The sequence below is a fragment of the Sarcophilus harrisii genome, chromosome 3 (genome assembly GCF_902635505.1).
Source record: "Sarcophilus harrisii chromosome 3, mSarHar1.11, whole genome shotgun sequence".
Lineage (NCBI taxonomy): Eukaryota > Metazoa > Chordata > Mammalia > Dasyuromorphia > Dasyuridae > Sarcophilus > Sarcophilus harrisii.
The window spans coordinates 495,001,124-495,022,146 of NC_045428.1; the positions used below are offsets into that span (position 1 = coordinate 495,001,124).

General features: G+C 52.2%; 1 protein-coding gene across 6 annotated transcripts; it reads left to right on the forward strand.

The window, feature by feature from the left end:
• The first annotated feature begins 1,055 nt into the window (after positions 1-1,055).
• SIDT2 (SID1 transmembrane family member 2) lies at positions 1,056-20,770 on the forward strand. Of its 6 annotated transcripts, XM_031961317.1 has the most exons (28): positions 1,056-1,795; positions 3,992-4,113; positions 4,540-4,704; positions 4,814-4,859; positions 5,149-5,250; positions 5,367-5,450; positions 5,700-5,799; positions 5,967-6,032; positions 6,279-6,372; positions 6,993-7,045; positions 7,375-7,386; positions 7,806-7,877; positions 8,332-8,403; positions 8,578-8,640; positions 9,538-9,644; positions 9,845-9,918; positions 10,020-10,086; positions 10,292-10,365; positions 10,495-10,618; positions 11,057-11,174; positions 11,877-12,013; positions 12,376-12,484; positions 13,687-13,763; positions 14,253-14,299; positions 14,664-14,769; positions 15,645-15,755; positions 19,115-19,228; positions 19,440-20,770. In XM_031961317.1, exons 1-28 carry the CDS (start codon positions 1,613-1,615, stop codon positions 19,500-19,502), a joined length of 2,562 nt encoding a protein of 853 aa, XP_031817177.1. In that variant the 5' UTR covers positions 1,056-1,612; the 3' UTR covers positions 19,503-20,770. The 6 variants fall into 6 exon arrangements, with proteins under 6 accessions (XP_031817177.1, XP_031817179.1, XP_031817178.1 ...); XM_031961319.1 differs by lacking the exon at positions 8,578-8,640 and having other exon boundaries at positions 8,332-8,415; XM_031961318.1 differs by lacking the exon at positions 7,375-7,386.
• The last annotated feature ends 253 nt before the right edge of the window (positions 20,771-21,023 follow it).

Consider the following 21,023-nt stretch of genomic DNA (forward strand, 5'->3'; position numbering starts at 1 on the left):
GAATTGGGAATCAAGAAACAAGTTTCAGTCTGGTGCTGAACCTGTATTATGAGGACAATGACTTAAACTTATTATGAGGACCTGTATTATGAGGACACAAATTTGCAAAGTATTTTGAAACACACCATATTGTGTTTATATGTTTTTTTTCTGCAAGCTTCAGATGACAATTTCCTACCTAAAAGAATTGGAATAGTCTCTATCCACAATTCAGTCATAAATTCAAGATTTAGATTTGATGTAGTTAGATTTTGTGTGTGTGAAAGTAGAGGAAATGCCTTACACATTTTTAGATCTTTCCCCTGGAAGAGTGGGAAGAATCAGAATGGGAGAAGAAGTGGGGCCTAGTTGAAATCTAGAAATTTTAGAGATTCATCCAAACTGATTGATTAGTGACCCTAACTGCCAATGTAGTCCACACAAAAGGGCCTCGGCGGCTCCCTCTTTCCCGGGGCGTTTCAGGGTCCTGTACCAGGTTCTTTCCCCCAAAAAAATGGTTAAGTGGATTCTCCGGAAGAAGGGGGACACGTAAAGGGCAAACTTGTAAGCTCATTAGGAGCTGGAACTACGCATTGTTTACCTTGGCATTTCAGCCCTACCAAATTTAACAAATGCTTGTAGAATAAAGGCTGTTCCCAATCTGCAGCCTGTTACTTGGGAAGGAGGGAGCGTAGCAGTGCGATGGCGCACTTGGCCATTCCCCTGTCCCCCAGCTGCCTCTTACTTTGAATTTCTCTTCCTCTTCCCCCCTGCAGAGGTCATTCAGTCGAACCTCATTACCCACCCACGCCACAATTTGTAAAGTAGCCAGGGGAAAAGTGGAAAAGGAAAGTGTATCCATTTCAGAGCGAAATTAACGGGATGCTCAGCGAGTCTTCCTCAGATTATCTGCCTGTTTTACTGCACACGGAGCGGTGAAGATCGATACGGTCCCAGGCAATGGGAAAGGGGAAGCATCGGATTGTCACATCCTCGAGCCTGGTTGGCGCGGTCCCTTTAAGGCTCTGCCAGGGGCCTGTCCCTTTAAATCTGTGTCAGTTTCCCCTGACGTCAGCCTGCCGGCCGCCCTGGTGTTTACAGCCCGGGCCGAGCTGGTTACTTTCTGGAGTTCTGAATGCTGGCGACTGCCGCGTCCTCCGGGCCTTAAAGGGGCCGCGCCCCCCCGAGGAAACCGCCCACCCCTTCCTACCTTTTCACGCCCCCGGCCCCTCCCCCCCCCAGTGCCTTCGGGCTCTTCCCCGGCCGCCGCGCTTGTCTCCCCTCCCCTCCGCGGCCCGGCTCCTCGGACCGGTCCCTCCGCTCTCCTCCCACCTGGCGCGGAGTGGGCTCGGAGAACAGGAGGCGCCCCTCCCCGAGCGCCGAGCCGCGGCTAGCGCCCCTTCCCCGGAGTTCTGCACACCCTCCCCCCCTTCCGTCCCCGCGGGGGGGCCCCTGGGAGCGTCTCCGCTTCTCCAGGGAGGGGGCATTTCCTAATCTCCGGCCGGGGTTAAAGTTCTGGTCCCGGTGAGATGCTGGAAGCTGCAGCCAGAAGCTCATCGCCCCTCCGAGGTGCTGCGCTCCCCGCCGCCGCCGCCGCCGCCGCCGCCGCCGCCGCCTCCGCCCAGCCGGGGCCATGTTCGCGCTGGGCTTGCCCTTCCTGGTGCTCCTGGTGGCCCCGGCCAGGGGCGACCCGGGGCTCCTGGGGCCCAAGAACGTGTCCCAGAAGGAGGCCGAGTTCGAGCGCACCTACCAGGATGAGGTCAACAGCGAGCTGGTCAACATCTACACGTTTAACCACACTGTGACCCGGAACCGGGTGAGGACCGGGGCGCTGCGAGCGCTCCCACCCGCGTGCGCGTTTTATTTGGGGGGGGTCGTGGTCGGGTGATGCAGCCGCTGCACCGTCTCCCCAAGGTCCTGCTCCCCCGCCCCCGCTTGGGGCCGCGGCGCGTACCCCAACTCCTGGGGCCGGAGCGGAGGGCCTTGGGGCGCTTCTTGCTGAATCCCTTCCCCCCCCCCCCCCGCCCGGTTTTGTTTTCGACTGTATTTATGTGTCTGTCTCTGAGTTCCCGAAGTTTCTTCCTTCTCCTCTTGTCTCCACTGGGGGTCATCTCTCTTTCTGGGGGGGCCCCGCAGGCGGGGACGGAGGGGCCTGGGCGCGCGGCTGTTACACCCGCAGCCGGCTCCGGGCCTGGGGGTACCCTCGTCCCGGCCCGCCCTGAGCCGCCCAAGGGGAGGCGTCGGGCCTCGGGCTGAAAGGTCGGCGATACTGGGAGACCTGAAAAGTTACTTCTCTCCTCTCCCCGCTGGCTGGCATATGCTGGGGGCCGCGGGCGCAGGCGCGGGTGGGCTTCATTTCTAACCCCCTTCCCTCCGTCTGGTGATCAGGAAGCCGAGCGCTTCCTCGGGCAGGGCTGGGGGCCCCCGAAGGAGGACCCGGGAGAAGGAGCGCGTTTAATCAGAGGAGGACGGGTCTGGCCGCTGGAAACCCTGCTTTCGTTTCCCCTAACCTCCTGCCCGCCCCACATCCTCAGCCCTGCTTTGTGGCTTGGTTTCGAGCCGTTCGTGAGGGGGTCCTGGGCCGGGTCCGGCTCCTGCTGGAGGTCTGGGTGACGGCCTAGAGCAAGGCCCCCCTTGGGACCTTGTGGCCTGGGGGCGGGATTCCCTGGTGCTGGTGTGTGGAGCTCCCGAGGAGGGAGAACTTTCTCTTCTGAGATGTTGGCCTAGGCTTTCCCCGGGGCAGCTCCCGCCCTCCCCTTTGGTGGGTCAGGGCTATGAGAGGGAACTGCGGTTCTCGAGGTGGGTCTTCGGGATCTTCCACAGGTCAGCAAGGTCAAAACTTTCCTTCATAGTACTTGGGCCACCGAGTTCTCTGACATGGTGAATAGTTAGTATTCCACTACATAAATAAAAGCCAGAGGGAGGAGTCCCAAGTAACGTCTCAGACCCCCTACCCCCACTGAAAACTGCTGAGGTACCTGTTATCTGTTTGTTTTTTTGGTGAGGAAATGAACAGCTTTGTTTCTGCCGCTGGCTGGTACTTGTCGCTGGAAGATTGTTCTGTGCTTTTGTAGCTTTTCTCTCTTCAGACTTGAGTCTTTTTCTCTCCCAGCCAGGAGTTCACTGTAGGACCGGGGGCCCAGCTCTGGATTCTACCTCCCTGGGAAATGTGGGTTCTTATTGGGGTGGGGGGAGAGAGGGGATCTTTCTCTCTGGCAACAGAATGACAGTTATCTATCACCTGTTCTCTCCTTTATAAAGCATTTTCATTGACCTCCTCTAAATGACTGAGAGACAGTCTGTTCGTTTTACAGATGGACAAACAGAAGCTTAGACTTCTGGGTTAGATTACTTGGTTTAGAGTCAGTGAGTCAGTGGAGCTGCAGTCAGAAGTCGAGTGTCCTCTGTGCTAGGGTTCGTCAGATAGTTGTGAGATAAGAGCTGCCCTTCTGGTACTTTGGTTTCTAGGGAGGAGGCTGATTTCTAAGATTCTCACCCTGTCCCCTCCCTTACTTAGGATGTACACTGATGGCGCTGCAGGATTCTCATTCCTCCCTTCCAGAGAGCAGGCACCTTGTTTCCTGCAGGCTCACCCAGGCTTGCCCTGCTGAGGTGCTGGATGATAGCAGACATTTGTGTAGCACTTTGCAGTCAGTCACCGAGGGCTTTTGTGTTCCTTGCCTCATTTGGTCCTCACAGATAGGCCTGTGTAGTTTGGCTATCACGGTCCTCTGTACAGATGAGGAAACCAAAGAAATTAAACGACTTATTCAAGTTCATGTAGGGAGTAAGTGGCAGGCCTGGGATTCACCCCCGGATCTTTGGACTAAATTTCTACTGTCCCATAGCTGCCTCTGCGTCGGTGAAAAGGACAGGCAGGGAGGACTGTCCCTTGGGCTTGACCCCCTCCCCTTCATTAGAGAAGAACAGCCATGTCGTCCGGAAAGGGGGTCTGAGCTTGTCAGAAAGACAAGGTGGGCGAGGGGGTCTGACTCAACACCTATCCCCATAGACCGAGGGTGTGCGCGTGTCTGTGAAAGTCCTGAACAAGCAGAACAAGGCTCCCGTGCTGTTTGTGGTGCGACAGAAGGAGGCTGTCGTATCCTTCCAGGTGCCACTGATTCTTCGGGGGCTGTGAGTATGATTGGGAGCCAACCAGGTGGGGAAGGGACCCTCCCCAGCAGGGTAGCTGACATCCCCAGAGTAGGCTCTCATTCCCTACCTCTCCTAGGGAAATGTACTCTCAAGCAGGTCACTGGGAAACTGATTTTCTCAAGGAAATTTCCTGCCTCCCACCAAGGCTAAAGCACTTTCTTGCCTTAAGTCCCATATTAAGTGCATCTGGAAGAGAGTGTTTGTGGGCCCCAACCCTGGAGCTGAATGGGACCGACCAAGGGCTGGGCTCACCAGTCTGGGGGAAGGGCTGCCCCAGGTTCTCCTGCCAACCCGCCCCCCTTCCTCCAGGCCCAGCTCTCTGGGCCAGCCTGACCTCCGGGGGGACATGGAGCTGGTCGGGGAGGGAAGGACAGCTCCTCACCAGCTCCCCACCTTGGGCCGTAGCTACCAGCGTAAGTACCGGTACCAAGATGTCGCACGCACTCTCTGCCAGCCGCCCACCAAGAGCGAGGCTGAGGTCCAGTTCTTCTACGTGGATGTGTCCACGCTGTCGCTGCTCAACACCACTTACCAGCTGCGGGTCAGCCGCATGGACAACTTCGTGCTCAGGTTTGGGACCGGGGGCAGGACTGCGGGGGAGGAAGGGGCAGCCCAAGGGCCGCCTTCCAGAGAGCCCCAGAGTGATTGGGGGGGGGGGCTCTCTTTTTCTGTCCCACAGGACCGGGGAGCAGTTCAGCTTTAACACCACCGCAGCCCAGCCTCAGGTAAACTCGCCCCTCAGTCCTGCTTATTTATTGACACTGAATGTTGAGCCTCGTTGGGAGGGGGGGCTGAAGGGAGAGACTTGGCCTTCAGGGTCACCACGAATCTCCTGGGCGGGGCGAGTTGGGAAGAGCTGGGAACAGAGATGGGCTTAGAAAGGGCAAGCTCCACTTCTTGTGGACCCCGCCCCCATAAAGCTCACGCAGCAGTGCTGTTGCAGAGAGGACGAGGGCAGTGGCCACTGGGAGAGGCCACCTGAGGTGAGTCTGGCCGGCCCTCTCTGTTCTCTAGTACTTCAAATATGAGTTCCCAGAAGGAGTAGACTCGGTGATTGTCAAAGTGACTTCCAGCAAGGCTTTCCCCTGCTCGGTCATCTCCATCCAAGATATCCTGGTGAGTGGGCCCAAATCACGGCGGTCCTACGCAGGGAGCGAGCCTTCCAGGGGTAGAGGGTGTAACGAGGCTCGGGCCTTCATGCACCTCCCCCCCTCCCCCCATCCCTGTCACAGTGCCCCGTCTACGACCTGGACAACAATGTGGCTTTCATTGGCATGTACCAGACCATGACGAAGAAGGCGGCCATCACTGTGCAGGTAGGGCTGAGGCCAGGGGGCTGCGGCCATCCCCAGGACTTTGCCCCCCTTCCCCCTTTTCTTGTCGGCCCATCTGCTGCCCCTGCCGGTCTGCCCGGGCCTTCCCTGGGCTCCTCTCGTGGGTGAGAAGGCCCTGCCACGGCCTCTTTTCTCCACCCCTTGGGGTGTGAGGGCCGCAGACGGCCGGCCAGGAGCCACAAGTGGAGTGGCCGGGCTCTGAGGGAGGCGGGTTCTTTGTGTTCTCCGCAGCGCAAGGACTTTCCCAGCAACAGCTTCTACGTGGTGGTGGTGGTGAAGACCGAGGACCAGGCCTGCGGGGGCTCCCTGCCCTACTACCCCTATGGGGAAGGTACACGTGGGTGGGCCGGGCTCGGGAGGGCCGGGAGGGGTGGGAGGCCAGTGGGGCGTGGGGGGCTCGGGACGGTGGGGGTGTCAGCCTTTCTCCTGCCTGGTCCCTCAAGCCTCAGGCCACGCTCCGGGCTCCCACTATTGCACTGACTTCACTTTTACATCCAGATGAACCGGTGGATCAAGGGCATCACCAGAAAACCCTGACCGTTGTGGTGTCTCCGGCAGTCACGTGTGAGTGTGGCTGGACGTGGGGAGGGCCAGGCTCGGTGGGGAGGGGCAGGCCGGGCTGGAGGGGCTCAGGGGGCAGGCCAGGGCTGGGGGCACATGAGCGGGTTCCTGCCCTGGGCCTGCCAGGCACTCCTTGGCTGCCCCAGCCCCGGGCACCAGCCCCCGTGTCCCTGTAACCCACCTGCTGTCCCCCTCCCCGACCTGTCCGGGAGCCCTGTGCTGATGCTCCCTCCCTCCCTTTATTCCCAGCCGAGGCTTATGTCGGGGGCATGCTCTTCTGTCTGGGCATCTTCCTGTCCTTCTATTTGCTGACTGTGCTGCTGGCCTGTTGGGAGAATTGGAGGTGAGCGGGAGGGGTCAGGCCGGCCCTTCTCAGCCTTTGGTGCTGGCCTAGCCGGCCTTTGGGCTTGGTCAGGGAGATTTCTCCTTGTTCTCTTTTACTCCCCTCTGCTCTGCTGTTCCTGCCCTGGGGATACCCTGACCCCCCCAAACTCCCCTGAGAGAAACTGAACTGGGATGAGGAGGAGAAGAGATTGCTGGATGCTCTGTTACCCATAGTCCACAACTCCCCCAATAGAGAGAACGGAAGCTTCACTTTCTCTTCCAGCCATTCCTCTAAGCCAGGAGTTCTCAAACTACTGCCTGCGGACCAGATGCGGCAGCTGAGGACGATTATCCCCCTCACCCAGAGCTATGAAGTTTCTTTATTTAAAGGCCCACAAAACAAAGTTTGTGTTTTTACTATAGTCCGGCCCTCCAACAGTCTGAGGGACAGTGAACTGGCCCCCTATTTTAAAAGTTTGAGGACCCCTGCTCTAAGCCCTGTGCCTTCAGCCTAGAGAAGGCCAGTTTGGGGGAAGGAAAAGGTCCTGGTGGTCAGCACCCAAAGGGGGAGGATGGACAGAAGGTGGCAGGGATCTGGAGCCCGGACCCACCCTGTAACCCCATCATCCTTTCCAACAGGCAACGGAAGAAGACCCTGTTGGTGGCGATGGACCGTCCCTGCTCAGAAAGCGGTATCTCTCAGGGCGCTGTCCTGGGTGGGCTGGGGGGAGAGGGGACAGATCCTCTGGGCCTGAGAGGCCAGAGTCTTCTGGCCAAAGGCCACTGGGTGCGATTTCCATAGATTAAGACCCAAGAGGTGAGGATCAGGGTCGGAGGTTATGTCTCCTCCACTCCCCATCTCCCCCTTGGAAAACATGGCTGCTCTTTGCTTTATTCTTCTTTTAATCCTGCTGGTCTCCTGTCTTCTGGCCTGTCCCAGCTTCACAAGTTCATAACCTTTCTCTCTTTCTCTCTCCCCCTGCGCCCAACAATCCCTCCTGTTTGTGACCTTCTCTTCCAGCCTCTTTGCTTGGTAAGCTCCAGGTGCTGGGCGGGATTAGGGCCTTGGGTTTCAGGGGACCAGGATGAGACAGTGGGGGAGGGAAGCACCAGGCCTTGCACATCATTTGCACTCATTAAGTGCGCCTGAATGCATGAACTGTGACCAGGTGGGATCTGGGGAGTCCTGGCGTCCATTCTTCTATTGCCAGGATGTTTTTATCCTTTTTAGGTTCATAGGGTATTTGATGAGGGAAATGGGGAGAGAGAACATGGGGCCAGAGGGAGCACAGGTGGTTTTGGCTGGCCATGTAATTACCTTTTTCCTGAAGCTCAAAACCTCTGTCTCAGGCTTATTCTGCCTGTCCCCAGCCCCTTCTGTCGTATATCATCTTCAGGTCGGGGCCTGTGACTGCTTAAGGTGATGATGAGGCTTTGATTTCTCCTTTGCAGGTCACCCTAGAGTCCTGGCTGAATCCTTCCCTGGCTCCGCCCCTTATGAAGGTTACAGTTATGGCTCCTTTGGTAGGTACTCCCTGAAGACTCCTCCTCTGACCCATCCCCACTGTCTTTGGGCCATTTTAAGCCGGCCTCTCCTAGGGGACGAGAGGTCTCAATCTGGGGTTAGTGAATTTTTCCTTTCTTTAAAAAAAAAAATCAGAAACCTTATATATTTTTGCAAAAACTAGTTCATTATGATCTGGTCCCTTTGTAATCCTACATATTTTATTTCACCCATTTGAAAACATTATTTTGGGAAGGGGTCTGTGGGCTTCACCAAAAAAGGTAACGACCTACCAGGCCACAGTGATCATCTCACCTTCCGAAATGAGTAGGCAAAAGCTGCCGCTTAAAAAATCTCCACCCCTCTGCGACCTAGAGACCTTGGGGAAAGCCCTCTGCCCCTCTCCAGCACTTTTAGACTTCTATCTTCCCAGAGCCCCCCTGCCCTCCCCTCACCACCCCTTGGTCCCCACAGAGAATGGCTCCAGCTCTGCCGACGGAGCAGGGGACAGCGCTGGCTCAGTGGACGTCTCCTACAGCTACTCGGGTGAGGTGCCAGGTGGGGGACAGGGCCGGAGGTGGTGTGTGTGTCTGTTGCAGGAGGTCCCTCACCCCCCCCCTTTTCTCCAAGCAATGGCATTGGACCGCTCCTATCCCCGTTCCTGGCCTGGTGCCCCCTTTTCCTGGATGCCCCCCCAGTAACTCTCCCTTTCCTTTGAAGGACACGACCAGTTCAAGCGACGCCTGCCCTCTGGCCAGATGCGGCAGCTGTGCATTGCCATGGGTAGATGTGGGGAGAGCGCTCGCTTTGCCAATCGGCTCCTGCCTGTGGTGGGCACTGGGGCTGGCGGAGGCCGTGGCCTGGCTTGGGACGGCCCGGTCCCTGGGGCTTGGGAAGACGCTCAGTGGGTGCCCTGTCCGCATAGGTTATCGCGGAATACTGCTGCTGACTGACCCTCCCTGGCTTTTGAGAGAGGCTGGCACTTCTCCTAGTCTGGGCAGCGGGAGTGGGAGGGCCCATCTCCAAGCCTTCCCCACCCCCTGGCCCTTCCCAGGACTGTCCTTCCAGGGGTTTCTGGGCCGGACTTGCCAGGTGGGGAGGCTTGGAAGCATCAGCTCCGCTCTGGCCGCAGAGGGGGTCGGGGCCGGACTAGAGAGGGTCCCACATAAGCACTAACAATGTTCTCTTGCCTGCTGCGGGGCCCTCACGTGGCTGAGTGTGAGGTTAGGTTTTGAAGTGGAGCTGATGGGTGGGAGTCTCCCCCCGCGGCTCCCCGGAGCTCACTGGGCCTTTAGCCCCCGGTGCCACAGCCCTGCCCTCTCAAAACACACGGAGCTGGCTGCGCCTCTAATCTGCATGAAGCTGGAAATCGTCCCCTTGTCTTGAGCCTGAGGTGGGCTCAGTGTCGTGGGTTTGGTGTGTCCTTGCCCTCCAGGGGAGAGGATCGGGGCAGGGGCAGCAATCCGCCCAGCTGTCCTCTCTTTTTGCCCCCATGTACCACAAGGGGAAAGGACACAGCGGTTCCCTGGACACTGAGCTCCCCTCGGCCTCCCCTCCTAAAACCCCCAATTAGCCCCTCCCCACCACTCTGTAATCTCAACAATTGCCCCAGGTGAGCAGGGCCCGCTTCCGGGGGTCCTGCCCCAGCGTGAGCGGCCCTTCCCTTCCTTCCCCTCCCAGACCCCGTGGGCAGCCGGCCTCGACTGGACTCCCTGAGCTCCGTGGAGGAGGACGACTATGACACGCTGACTGACATCGAGTCAGACAAGAATGTCATCCGCACCAAGGTCCGGGGCTGCTCCGGGCGCTTGAGGGGGGCCGAGGGCCAGCCCTGGGTGCAGCTTGAGGCTGGCTTCTCTGGGGAGGGAGGGCTGGGGCAGGGGGTCCGTCCATGAGGGAGCTCCGACCTGTGTCCTGGCTCTCGAGGACTTCCCCAAAGGCCCAGGCCAAGCCGTTCTCTCAATCACGCTCTCTTGTTCCTCCTCAGCAATACCTGTATGTAGCGGACCTAGCTCGCAAGGACAAACGGGTTCTTCGGAAGAAGTACCAGATTTACTTCTGGTGAGCGGTGTGGGTCCGGGCTGGTGGGGCAGGGAGCGGGGGCGAGGCTCTGCTCCTCTCCCAGTCCTGCTCACTCCTCATCTGTTCGTCCCTGCCCACAGGAACATTGCCACCATCGCCGTTTTCTACGCCCTCCCCGTGGTGCAGCTGGTGATCACCTACCAGACGGTAAGAGGGCCAGCGTTTGCCTCCCCCCCTTCTGGGCCTCCTGACTTCCGGCCATCCCCCAGAGGGGGGCCTCCTGACCGAGGCTTGTCTGGTCTCCTTTTGACACAAGATTCGGGGGGTGGGGAGAGGGACGGGGCTGGGCTGCCCTCTCAGCTGGCCTGGGCTCAGTCTCGGTCAGCAACCACCCCGGGTTTTCTTGCTGCAGGTGGTGAATGTCACAGGGAATCAGGACATCTGCTACTACAACTTCCTCTGCGCCCACCCCCTGGGCAACCTCAGGTAGGGGTCACTGGGATGCAGACGCCTGAGTGCCCAAGGGGGAGAGCGGGGGTGGGAACCCGGGAAGAGCTGGAGGGGAGGTGGGCCGGGGCAGCTCCTCTGTGTAATGCTCCTTGATTTCTGTCCCAGCGCTTTCAATAATATCCTCAGTAACCTGGGTTATATCCTGCTGGGGCTGCTTTTCCTCCTCATCATCCTGCAACGAGAAATCAATTATAACCGAGCCCTCATGCGAAATGACCTTTATGCCCTGGTAAGAACCCTGGGGACCCCACCCCTTCCCCTTAGTGAAAGAGAAAACCCTCCTTGTCACCAGCTTATGGGAGGCCTGATGCAGCCTCCCTGGATCAGGGCCCTTCCCTTCCTCCCCACCTCATTCACAGCTCCTCCCCTCCACCAGCCTCTCAGGTCACTGAAAGGCATCCTTCATTAGTCATTCATCTCCTAACTGCAGCTTTCCCTCATCCTCCTCAGCCCCTAGACTTCAAAGTCCCAATGCCCTCATTGTGGAACTGCATGGGTTTGAGTTCTGAAACCTCCATTAGGTTACAAGCTCCTGGATGCAGGGGCCCTTTAACTCCCCATTGCCAGCACAGAACCCTCCCCATGGGGTGGGCTATTACTAAATGGGTGTTGTTGTATCTCCAGCTTCCTGTTTGTGCTGCAACTCTGGTTTCTTTCTTTGGAATAGGAATGTGGAATCCCAAAGCACTTTGGGCTTTTCTACGCCATGGGTACAGCCTTGATGATGGAAGGACTGCTCAGTGCATGCTACCATGTTTGCCCCAACTACACGAATTTTCAGTTTGGTAAAGCTGCCTTCTCATTCCCAGAGAACTTGCCTATATATCTAGGTCTCTAATTCTGCCTTTAAAAAAAAAAAACAAAAAACAACAACCCGAAGTACCCATCCCTTAGGTAGGAGCCCTCAAGATTCAGCCTTTTAGGGGGACTCACAGAGAACAGCCCGCCAGATCTGGTTAGGGACTGTTCTCCCTTCTCATAGGATCTTAGGATTTAAAGCTTGGAGATCACCTAGTCTGGTGGTTCTCAAAGTATGGTCTAGAGAATCCTGGGGATCTCTGAAACCCTTTTAGAGGGTCTAAAAATTCAAAAATAGTTTTTATTTCCAATATGGTAAATGTCTATAAATATAACCCAAATAAACAAAAACGCTTTGGAGAGATCCTCAATAATTTTTAATTGGATAAAGACTGAAAACAAAAGTTTGAGAACCACTGACCTAGTCAAACCCCCTCATTTTGTAGATGAGGAAACTGAGGTCCACACAAGGTAGGTGGTAGAGCCAGGTGCTATTCTGAATTGTGCCCAAGAGGAGTTGGTTCTTGGAGGGATTGTGTAGAGCCTCGCCAATGGGCCCCCAACATAGCCCTCCCACCCAGTGATTGCTAAATGGGTGACTTTCTAGGGAGCAAGGAGACCTTAGCTTAAGGGTAGTGGGCTTGGAAATGCCCCAGCTTTTGGAGTTTCTAAGGCTCCTATTTGTACAGACACATCATTCATGTACATGATCGCCGGGCTCTGTATGCTGAAGCTGTATCAGAAGCGGCACCCCGACATCAACGCCAGTGCCTACAGCGCTTACGCCTGTCTTGCCGTTGTCATTTTCTTCTCTGTGCTGGGGGTGGTGAGTTTCCCCTTATTCCCACCTAAGCTGGCCTCCTTCCCCTCCTTGCCTCTGAGGGCCCCTGTCCCTATTTCTTCCCCAGCCCCGGAAGTGAGGAACCCTCCCAGGCCCCCTCTCTTGGGGCAACTCAGACATGATCGTTCCCCTCCTGGCTGGGCCTTGCCCTGTGCACGCAGGTATCCTGAATGAGGACCTTCCTACTGTCCTTTGTCATATACTCCTCTGTGTGTGTGTGTGTTTCTTCCTTCTCCTCCATCTCCCCCTTCTCTTTCTCCATTTCTCTCCTTTTCCTTCTTTATCTCTCTGTCTCACATACACATACACATTCTGTTCCTCATTTCCTCCCAACCTTCCCCAAATAGGTATTTGGCAAAGGAAACATGGCGTTCTGGATTGTCTTCTCAGTCATCCACATCATTGCTACGCTCCTACTTAGTACCCAGCTCTACTATATGGGCCGCTGGAAGTTGGGTAAGAAAGTTGCCCCGGGGTGAGAATTGTGGCGATGGTAAGACATTGTCCTTGAGGGTAGAGAGTGGGTCAGACCAGAGTGGATAAAGAAGAGTATATGAGACAAAAAGAGACAGACTGATCTCAGGCTAAAATAGAAATCTCAAAGCTTGTGTCTGCTCTTTTTCTGTTTTGTCCATATTATAATTTAAAAAATCCTTACAGATGCTCTTAAAAATTTTCCCCTTCTTTTGGATCTCAGAAACTTTTCAAGATATCTTGGGGCTTACTGGCTAGATTTCTCTAAGGACCAAGTCTTAAACCAGAACCACTCTGAATTCTCATTGCTTGACCACCTATGGGTCCTAGGCCAAGCCCCATTTCATTGTGGCTCCTGATTGATTCAGTTTGAATGTAAATAGCTGTTGTTTCTACTTTCTACTTTGACCAGAAACCCTCAGAAGACCTCTCCGTGTCTTCCCCTCCCAGATTTATTTAGTTAGACTTTTTTTTTTTTAAAAAAACTAGGTGAAAGAGAAAATTTTTTGTCTCAATTGCTGACTAGCCTTAAGCACGAAATGGGTGCGGCCTCAAGACCTGTTAAGACCTTAGCTTAAAAAGGCCAAGATCTCCTATTGCATCCAGAGCTACCTCCTGTTGTCCAGATCTATATCTATATTATCTGGAGGATAAAGTGAGGCAGGTGACCTTGCATAGCCCTCCCTCCCTTAAATCTAATTCATGTGCATGTCATGGCATCATCTTCCTGTTGTCATGGTCTTCTTAGAGAACAAAGGACAAATAACAACAAAAAACGACAATATAAAATATATTAATATTACACATAGAGTAGAGATTTCTTGTAAGGAAATTATATCAATGCAGATCAGCAACTATTTTTTGCAACTTGCAGACAGATTTAGAGAGTCACCTGCTCTGTATGTGCCAAAGACAGTTCTTGAAACCGAGTCCTCCTGACTCCAAGCTGGGCTCTCTAGTCACCATACTACACTGCCTCTCAAAGTACCTGTAAATTATAATGCAAATTGTTATTGTCCCTCCTGGCCCCCACTGCTCAGGAGTCACAGATGGTCTTACTATTGGCTGAGCCTGCTGGGACTCCTACCAGTGGACTTAGGTTATAGACTTTGAATATGAGGAGGGATACAGCTCTGCAGCTTCAAATTTCTTGCTTTCCACACAAATTTTGTCCTTTCTTGCAGATTCTGGGATCTTCCGCCGGATTCTTCATGTAGTTTACACAGACTGTATCCGGCAGTGCAGTGGGCCCCTCTACGTGGTATGTACTAAGGCTCTACTTTCCTTTTCTTTCCTCTGTCCTTATATATGCCCCTTTGGGGGCACTTGTTAGAAGTGGATAATTGGGGCCCTCTAGTTCCTGTTTCCCCTCTCTCTAGCCATGTGTTGTTGTTATTAATATTATTATTATAATAACCATAGCTAACAGGTATTCCAAAAGTCTTAGTACCATTTAAAATTTTAATAAAGATAAACTGCACAAGTACTTTTGAGTCAACCTGTATGATGCTTTAAAATTTGCTAGAGCTCTTATTTGATTATCTCATTATCTTATTTGATCCCTACATTCATTCAGATAATTGCTATCACTACCCCCATTTTACAGATGAGGAAACTAAAATTGAGAAAGAAATTAAATGATTAGTCACATAACTAGTGTTTGAGGCAGGATCCAAAATCAAGCAAACTCTTTACTAAAGTACCTAATCCCTATCTCTGTTTCATTGTCCCTGGATTTACTTCTCTCTAGGACCGAATGGTGCTACTGGTTATGGGCAACATCATCAACTGGTCACTGTGAGTCCACTTATGCAGCTTTCAGGGCTGGGGGGCAGGACTTAGCACAAGACCTTTCTTCTTCCTGTTCCCCTGGTTTCTTAGGGGAGTGATGGAAGGTCCTAATTCCATTCTGAGCACTGTGCTCCCTCCATCCTGGGTCCCAGGGAAGAAGGGTGTGGTGGGGACAGAGGTGTGGGGTTCCTTCCCCTCCTGTAAGTGGATAGAGACCAGACATTCTGAAATCCCTCTGGCTGCCTCCTGTTTTGAGGGAATCAGTCATGAGGGTTGAGCAGTGAATCAGTCCCACATTCTGAGGAGACAGCAGGTGTTTGGAGGCTTGGATGTGGATCCCTGCCCTCTCAGCCCTCTTTCCTTCCTGCAGTGCTGCCTATGGGCTCATCATGCGTCCCAATGACTTTGCTTCCTACCTGCTGGCCATTGGCATCTGCAACCTTCTTCTTTACTTTGCTTTCTATATCATCATGAAGGTAAGCCAGGGGTGAGAGGGATGAGGGAGTGAATTTCCTTCCTCTTAATTATTGTATATCTCTTCATACTTTACATAAAAATGGACCAGGATTGCTGGCCCTGGGCTGGTCCCACCTGGACTGGGGTGGGAGAGAGAAGGAGTAGTGGGTGCCCTTTGTATGCCAGTCCTTCCCAGTGGCTTAATTCCTCTGTATTCATAATTGCAACAGAGTAGATAGAGCTGAAAGCCAAGAAAAGATCCCTGACTATAAGGGCTTCTCATCTCATGGAACATGGTTTAATATTCATGGAATACTTAAGGTTAAGACAATCTATGCTAAGTGCCAGATAAGTGGTACAAATAGTTATTGGCGTAGGAGTCAGAGGAGGAAGAGATCAGTGAGTCTAGGACTGGGAGCTCAGCTTCGAAGCCTGAAGGCCTGGCTGTAGGCAGGAATCCGACTTACCTGGAGGAACTTCCATCGCACTAAATGCCTAGGAGTGGGAGGTGGTGAGGAGAGAGTTTGAGGATCTTAATTAAGCGCTGATGATGTTGAAGGATCCTCATCAGCTGTGCTCCCTATCGTTGGAGGACTCGTTGTTAACTAATGGGGAGATGGGGGCCAGTGATGGAAACGAGAAATGTGGCATGGAACACAAGGGAGAGCGAATGTGTGAAGGGCTTTCTGGAGGCGGTAAGATGTGGAACTGAGCTGTAAACGGACAGTGAAGGGCCAGGTTTTGCTACATGTGGAAAAACTGTTAAATGAAAGCTCAGAGGGAAGAGTACAAAAAACAGGGACTCTGGGAAAGGGGGTTAAAAAGGTTAGATCAGACTCCTGGGCGCTCAAGTGGAAACTGCTCTCACCTTTGTTCCCATTGCTTTTCTCTTCAGCTCCGGAGTGGAGAGAGGATCAAACTCATCCCTCTCCTCTGCATCATTTGTACCTCTGTGGTCTGGGGTTTTGCCCTTTTCTTCTTTTTCCAGGGACTCAGTACCTGGCAGGTGAGTGAATGAATGGCGAGCCAAGAGTTAGGAGTAGGGAGTAAGTAACAAAATGTGGGCTCTGGTGTTCACTCTTGTCTTTGAGCTTTATAACCTTGATCAAAACCTTCTACTTCTCAGTCTTTTCTCACCCATACCTATATTAGTGTGTCTATTGTTTTAGAATACATGTCCTTGTTTATAATAGTAAACAATAATAATTTGTACCAATTTTATGTTGTGAAATTCTTCATATATATTATCTCCTTTGATCCTTATTATTTTAATCTTACAGATGGGAAAACTGAGGCTGAGTGGTTAGGTAACTTGCTCAGGTCTGAGGAAAGATTTGAACATGGATTTTCCCGAGTCCAGGATTCTATAAAATAAAGGAATCGGACAAGCTAACCCCTAAGAACTCTTCTAGCTCTAGAAGTCTACAGTTCTGTAATTCTCAGTATCCCTGTGCATTTACTAATTGCCTAACACTGTCAAATTGGCTTTTGGCTGTTCCCTCTATGCAGTTTTCTATCTGCTATTCTCACACATTTCCCAAGACTCTTCCTTGTGCCGGGAATGCTTTCCACTTCACTGTTAATACTTAGAATCTCTGACTTCAAGTTTCAGTTCCTTTACTTCAAGGTCTTTACTGATTTGTCCCCATCTCCAATATATTTTGCATATATTTGCATGTACATATTGTTGAATTCCCAATTAGAATGTAAAATCCTTGGAGACATGGACCAGAAAATCTGTCTTTAGCACTTAGCATAATGCCCGTTGTATAGTAGATGCTTACTATATATTAAATTTGTTGAATGGGTGAATGAATGAATGTGGGGGATTAGATATGGTCCCTGTCCTCAGGGTAACTAGAGAAAATGGGTCTCCACTAGGAAAAGGCATCATAATGGAAGGCAGCGTATGTTAAGGGTGAACAGATGTCAGGGTTAGATCCTTAAGAACCAGGAGAGCTCAGAGGAGAGAAACATTTTTGGACTAGAAAAATATACTTTATAAAAGTAATGGAACGTGCTTATGTATAAAGATTTTGGGAAAAAAATGTATATTTAAAGAGGAAGAGAAATGTTACTTCAAGCCAAGGAGGTCAAGTGAGCATTTTTATTCTATCTTATATATTTATGTTCATTTTTCATCTCTCATCCTAGACTTCTTGAGGCAGGAGCCATGTTTAATTTATCTCTTTTTTTGTTTTATCTTATTTGGAATGGGAAAGAAACATTGAAAAAGGGTTCAATGTGACCCAAGCATTTATCAAGCTACAGAGTGTGCTGATTTCCTGTTCCCATCCCTTCCTGTCTTCTCCACCAGTTGTATCCTTATTCATCTCCCTTTATCTCTCAAATCTTCAACCTCTTGTCAACTGGTTCCTTCTTTGCTGCCTTCAAACATACCCAAGTCTATGCCATCCATTTAAAAAATCTTTCACTAGGTCCCTGCCATCCCCTCAAGCTATTTCCTTGCAAGTCTCTTCCCTTTCTGAGCCAGACTTCTTGAAAAATCCAGAAATATCCAGATTTTCTGCTGCCACTTCTTGTCCTCTCACTCCTGTCTCCTCTTGGCTTCTGAACTTAGTCAGCTGTAACCCTGAAATTCCCAGGATTATCTTCTGTGCTAAATCTGATGGTCTCTTCTCAGTGGGAATCCTTCTCGAGCTCTCAGCTGCACTTGACCCTGTTAACCTCCCCTCTCCTCCCTTATCTTTGGCTTTTCTCGACACTCCTGTCTCCGGATGTTCCTTTCACTAGCCTGATCACAGCTGGCTCCTTTAAGGTGAATTTCAGGCACTACCTTCTTTGTGGATCCTTTTCTGATTCTTCCTAAATGTCAGTGCTTTCCCTCCCAAGTTCACTTTTACATCCCCAATCAGCTGTTGGACAGTTCACAATTCTGGTTGTCCTTGACACATCTTAACACTTGACAATCTAAGACAATCTTAGAGACGCTTAAACTCAGTGTGCTTGGATTTGAACTCGTTATCTTTCTCCCTCCATCCTCCCCTTAGATTAGGTCCTCATCATCCCTCAGCCAGATTATTTCAACAGTTTCCTTATTGGTCGGCCATCTTTAGCCTGTCTCCAAGCTGTTGCCAAAGTAATTTTTCAAGCACCAATCTAACCATGTGACTCCTCTACTTGACCACTTTAAGTGACTTCCTTTTTATTACCTCTCATAAAATGTAAACTCTTCTTCTTTAAACTTAGCCTCACCCAGCCTTCCCATTGTCCAGTGCACCTTACTCCTGACCTTGTATTTCTGTTCCTTCCTCGGGGCGCTCTCCATCTTCCTTTCTGTTCCTTTGTCTTGATTCCCTCCATTCCTGAAATTCCCTCCCTCCTCCCTGCCTCAGAGAATCTCTCTGTTCCTTTAAGATACATTTCAGCACTTTCTACAGGAAGCTTTTTGTGATTCTTCCTCCTTTAAGATAAATTTCGGCACTTTCTTCATGAAGCTTTTTGTGATTCTTCCTAAGAGTCTCCCTCTCAAGCTGTCTGATATTTGTGACTTTTTGTCTGTGTGTTTCTCAATTTCGAGCTGAACATATTTTTATATGTGCATGTCTCTTTCATTAGAGTGATAGAGCCTGACCCTTGGGCAAAATACTTAACCCTGGTTGCCTTCAAAACAAACAAAATATCTAGTTACTGTGAAGAGGGATTGTTTCGTTCTTTGTACTTTATCTAGCACAGTGCCTGCCACATAATAGGAGTTTAGTAAATACCTATTTATTCATTGATTGATGGATAAAGGGCGTCATGGTATAATGAATCAGGAAGATCCAGATTCAAATCCTACCACAGATACTAGCTGGGCAAGTCCCTCTGGACTTGGATGACTTTGGATCTCAGTTTCCTCATCTGTAAGTAAAATAAGGGGGCCATATTCAAGGACCTCTAAAGGTTACTTTATCTCTGGGTCTTGCAGTGCTTCCCAGGCGACTCCTGCTCCAGGGTTCAGAACAAAACCAGCTGTGGATCTTATTGGTCAGCAGTGTTTACCTTAGCCAGGGAAACCATTGACCGAACCAAAAATAATTACTCAGGGCCCTAGTTAAATACACAGATGAAGATGGCAGAAGCCGGAGCATGCATTCTCTTGGGAACAAAACAGCCTGTATCCATATAAGTAACTGAAAATATAAACATAAAAGAATGTTGTGTGGGGTGGGAAGAAGAATCTATGATATTTGTAGAATCATAGGTTAGGGAAAATGAGGGAGAAGGAGGAGCCTGTGGTTCTGAGGTTTCCAGCCTGGGTAATTAGAAGAATGTTGACTGAAGTGGGAAGTAATCCCTGCCCGGGGAGTTGTGGGCAGGGGGCAGTAGGCAGTTCTCCCCATCTCCATCCTTCTTCCCCAGAAAACTCCTGCCGAGTCAAGAGAGCACAATCGGGACTGCATCCTGCTCAATTTCTTTGATGACCATGACATCTGGCACTTCCTCTCCTCCATTGCCATGTTTGGGTCCTTCTTGGTAATTGCTTACCCCTTTCTGAAGGGACGGGAAAGGGTCTTCGGGGTCAAGTTTGAGGACGGTGGGTTTGAGCTCCGTTGCTGCCGCTCAGCAGTCTGGGTCTGCCCCTTGATGGCTGTTCCCGGTTCCTGCGAGGCTGCAGTGGGACCAGGGGAGCAGGGCCCAGGCCTGGGCCGGAGCTCTGGCCCAGCCTCCCCCTCTCTTTCCCCAGGTGCTGCTGACCCTGGATGACGACTTAGATACCGTACAGCGGGACAAGATCTACGTCTTCTAGTGGGCTGCTGCACCCCCTCCCTGTGGGCCCTCCAAGGAGCCCGGCTGGGCCAGGGGCTGGCTGCCTGGGACCTGCTGCCCAGTGCCTTGGGGCGACGGCATCCTTTTGGGCCTGGTTTCCTGGGAAGGCTTTGGGACATTTATGGGGGACAGCCATGTTCTCCTTGTAACTGTACCTGGAGAAAAGGGGACTGGGCCATCGAGGCCCATTTGAACTTTGGCCAAACTTGCTGCTTCCTCTTCAGTGTTTGGGCCCCTCTAAGAGCCTGTCTATGGGGGGAAGGGAAGGCACGGTTTCTCCCTTTCTCCTGTGGGGAGCCCTGTTTGGGAACCCCAAATCCTCCTTTCTGCTGCAGTTCTGGGTGAGGGCCAGAGCTTGATTTTTCCGTCCAGCTCCAGCTTTTTTAATGTGTGTGTGTGTGTGTGTGTGAGAACCAGAGTCAGGTCCTCCAAGCTGCTGTCCTGAGCTGGGCTCTGTTTGAAGGGGGTGGAGGGAAGAACTGAGAGGATGGCGTCAAACCAGAAAGGGGCGTGGGCCTGAAGAGCAATTTCCCTACGACCGGCTCCGCGGGGGACCGTTGCTGATGTGGGTCGGGATTTTCTGGGGGGGTGGTTTTTAAATAAGAAGAAAGCTTAGATGACGGGCTCCCTTTGCGTAGCCTGTGCCGCCTGGAACTGAGCATGGGGCATCTCTCAGGCTGACTCTTCCCTCGCTCTCCATCCCTGGTACCCTTGTGCCTGCCCACCCCCCGGGGGGCTCCCTCAGTGCCATTGCCGGCCCCCAAGAGCAGGGGTCGGACAGGAGGGTTACAAAGAACAGGAGCCATTCCAGCCTCCTGCAGTGCCTATGTCCTCGGGCAGTCGGGGCAAGGGCCGGCTTGCTCTTGGCCCCCAAGGCAGCATCAGGGCCTGCCTTCCAGGCTTTTTGGGGGGATGAGACACACACACACCTTGGCGTTTACAGTGAGTCTAGCTCACACTCCGGCCGGGGCCAGGTCCTCCTGCTGGCCCTGACTGTCTCCCACCTGCCCTCCCTCCCCGATCCAGGTGCCATTGTGGGAGAAGAGAGACGGAGAAAGGGGCTAGGCCTCATGACGTAGGATTCCCAACTTTGTTCTTACAGTTTTCCCAGGGAAGTGATTGGAGGTCTTGCTTTTTTTTTTTTTTTTTTTTTAAAGAACTATTTTATGTCTATTTTCCACATCACGATGGAATTTCTGTTTTCTATGAATGACTGACTGCATTCAATTAAAGGAATGACCAGATGCACTTCCTGGCTTCTTTTGCTTGCCCGCCTAGGACTGGATCTAGTGGAAAGTTGGGTCTAAGCTAGAGGGCCAGGCCTGGAGTCAGGAACAACTGAGCCCAAAATCTGGCCTCTGACAGTTAACAACTGTCACTTCACTCTGCCTCAGTTTCCCCATCTGTAAAATGAGCTGGAGAAGGAAATGGCAAAGCACTCCGTATCTTTGCCAAGAAAAGTCTAAATGTGCTCACAAAGAGTCAGGATGGAACAGCAGAC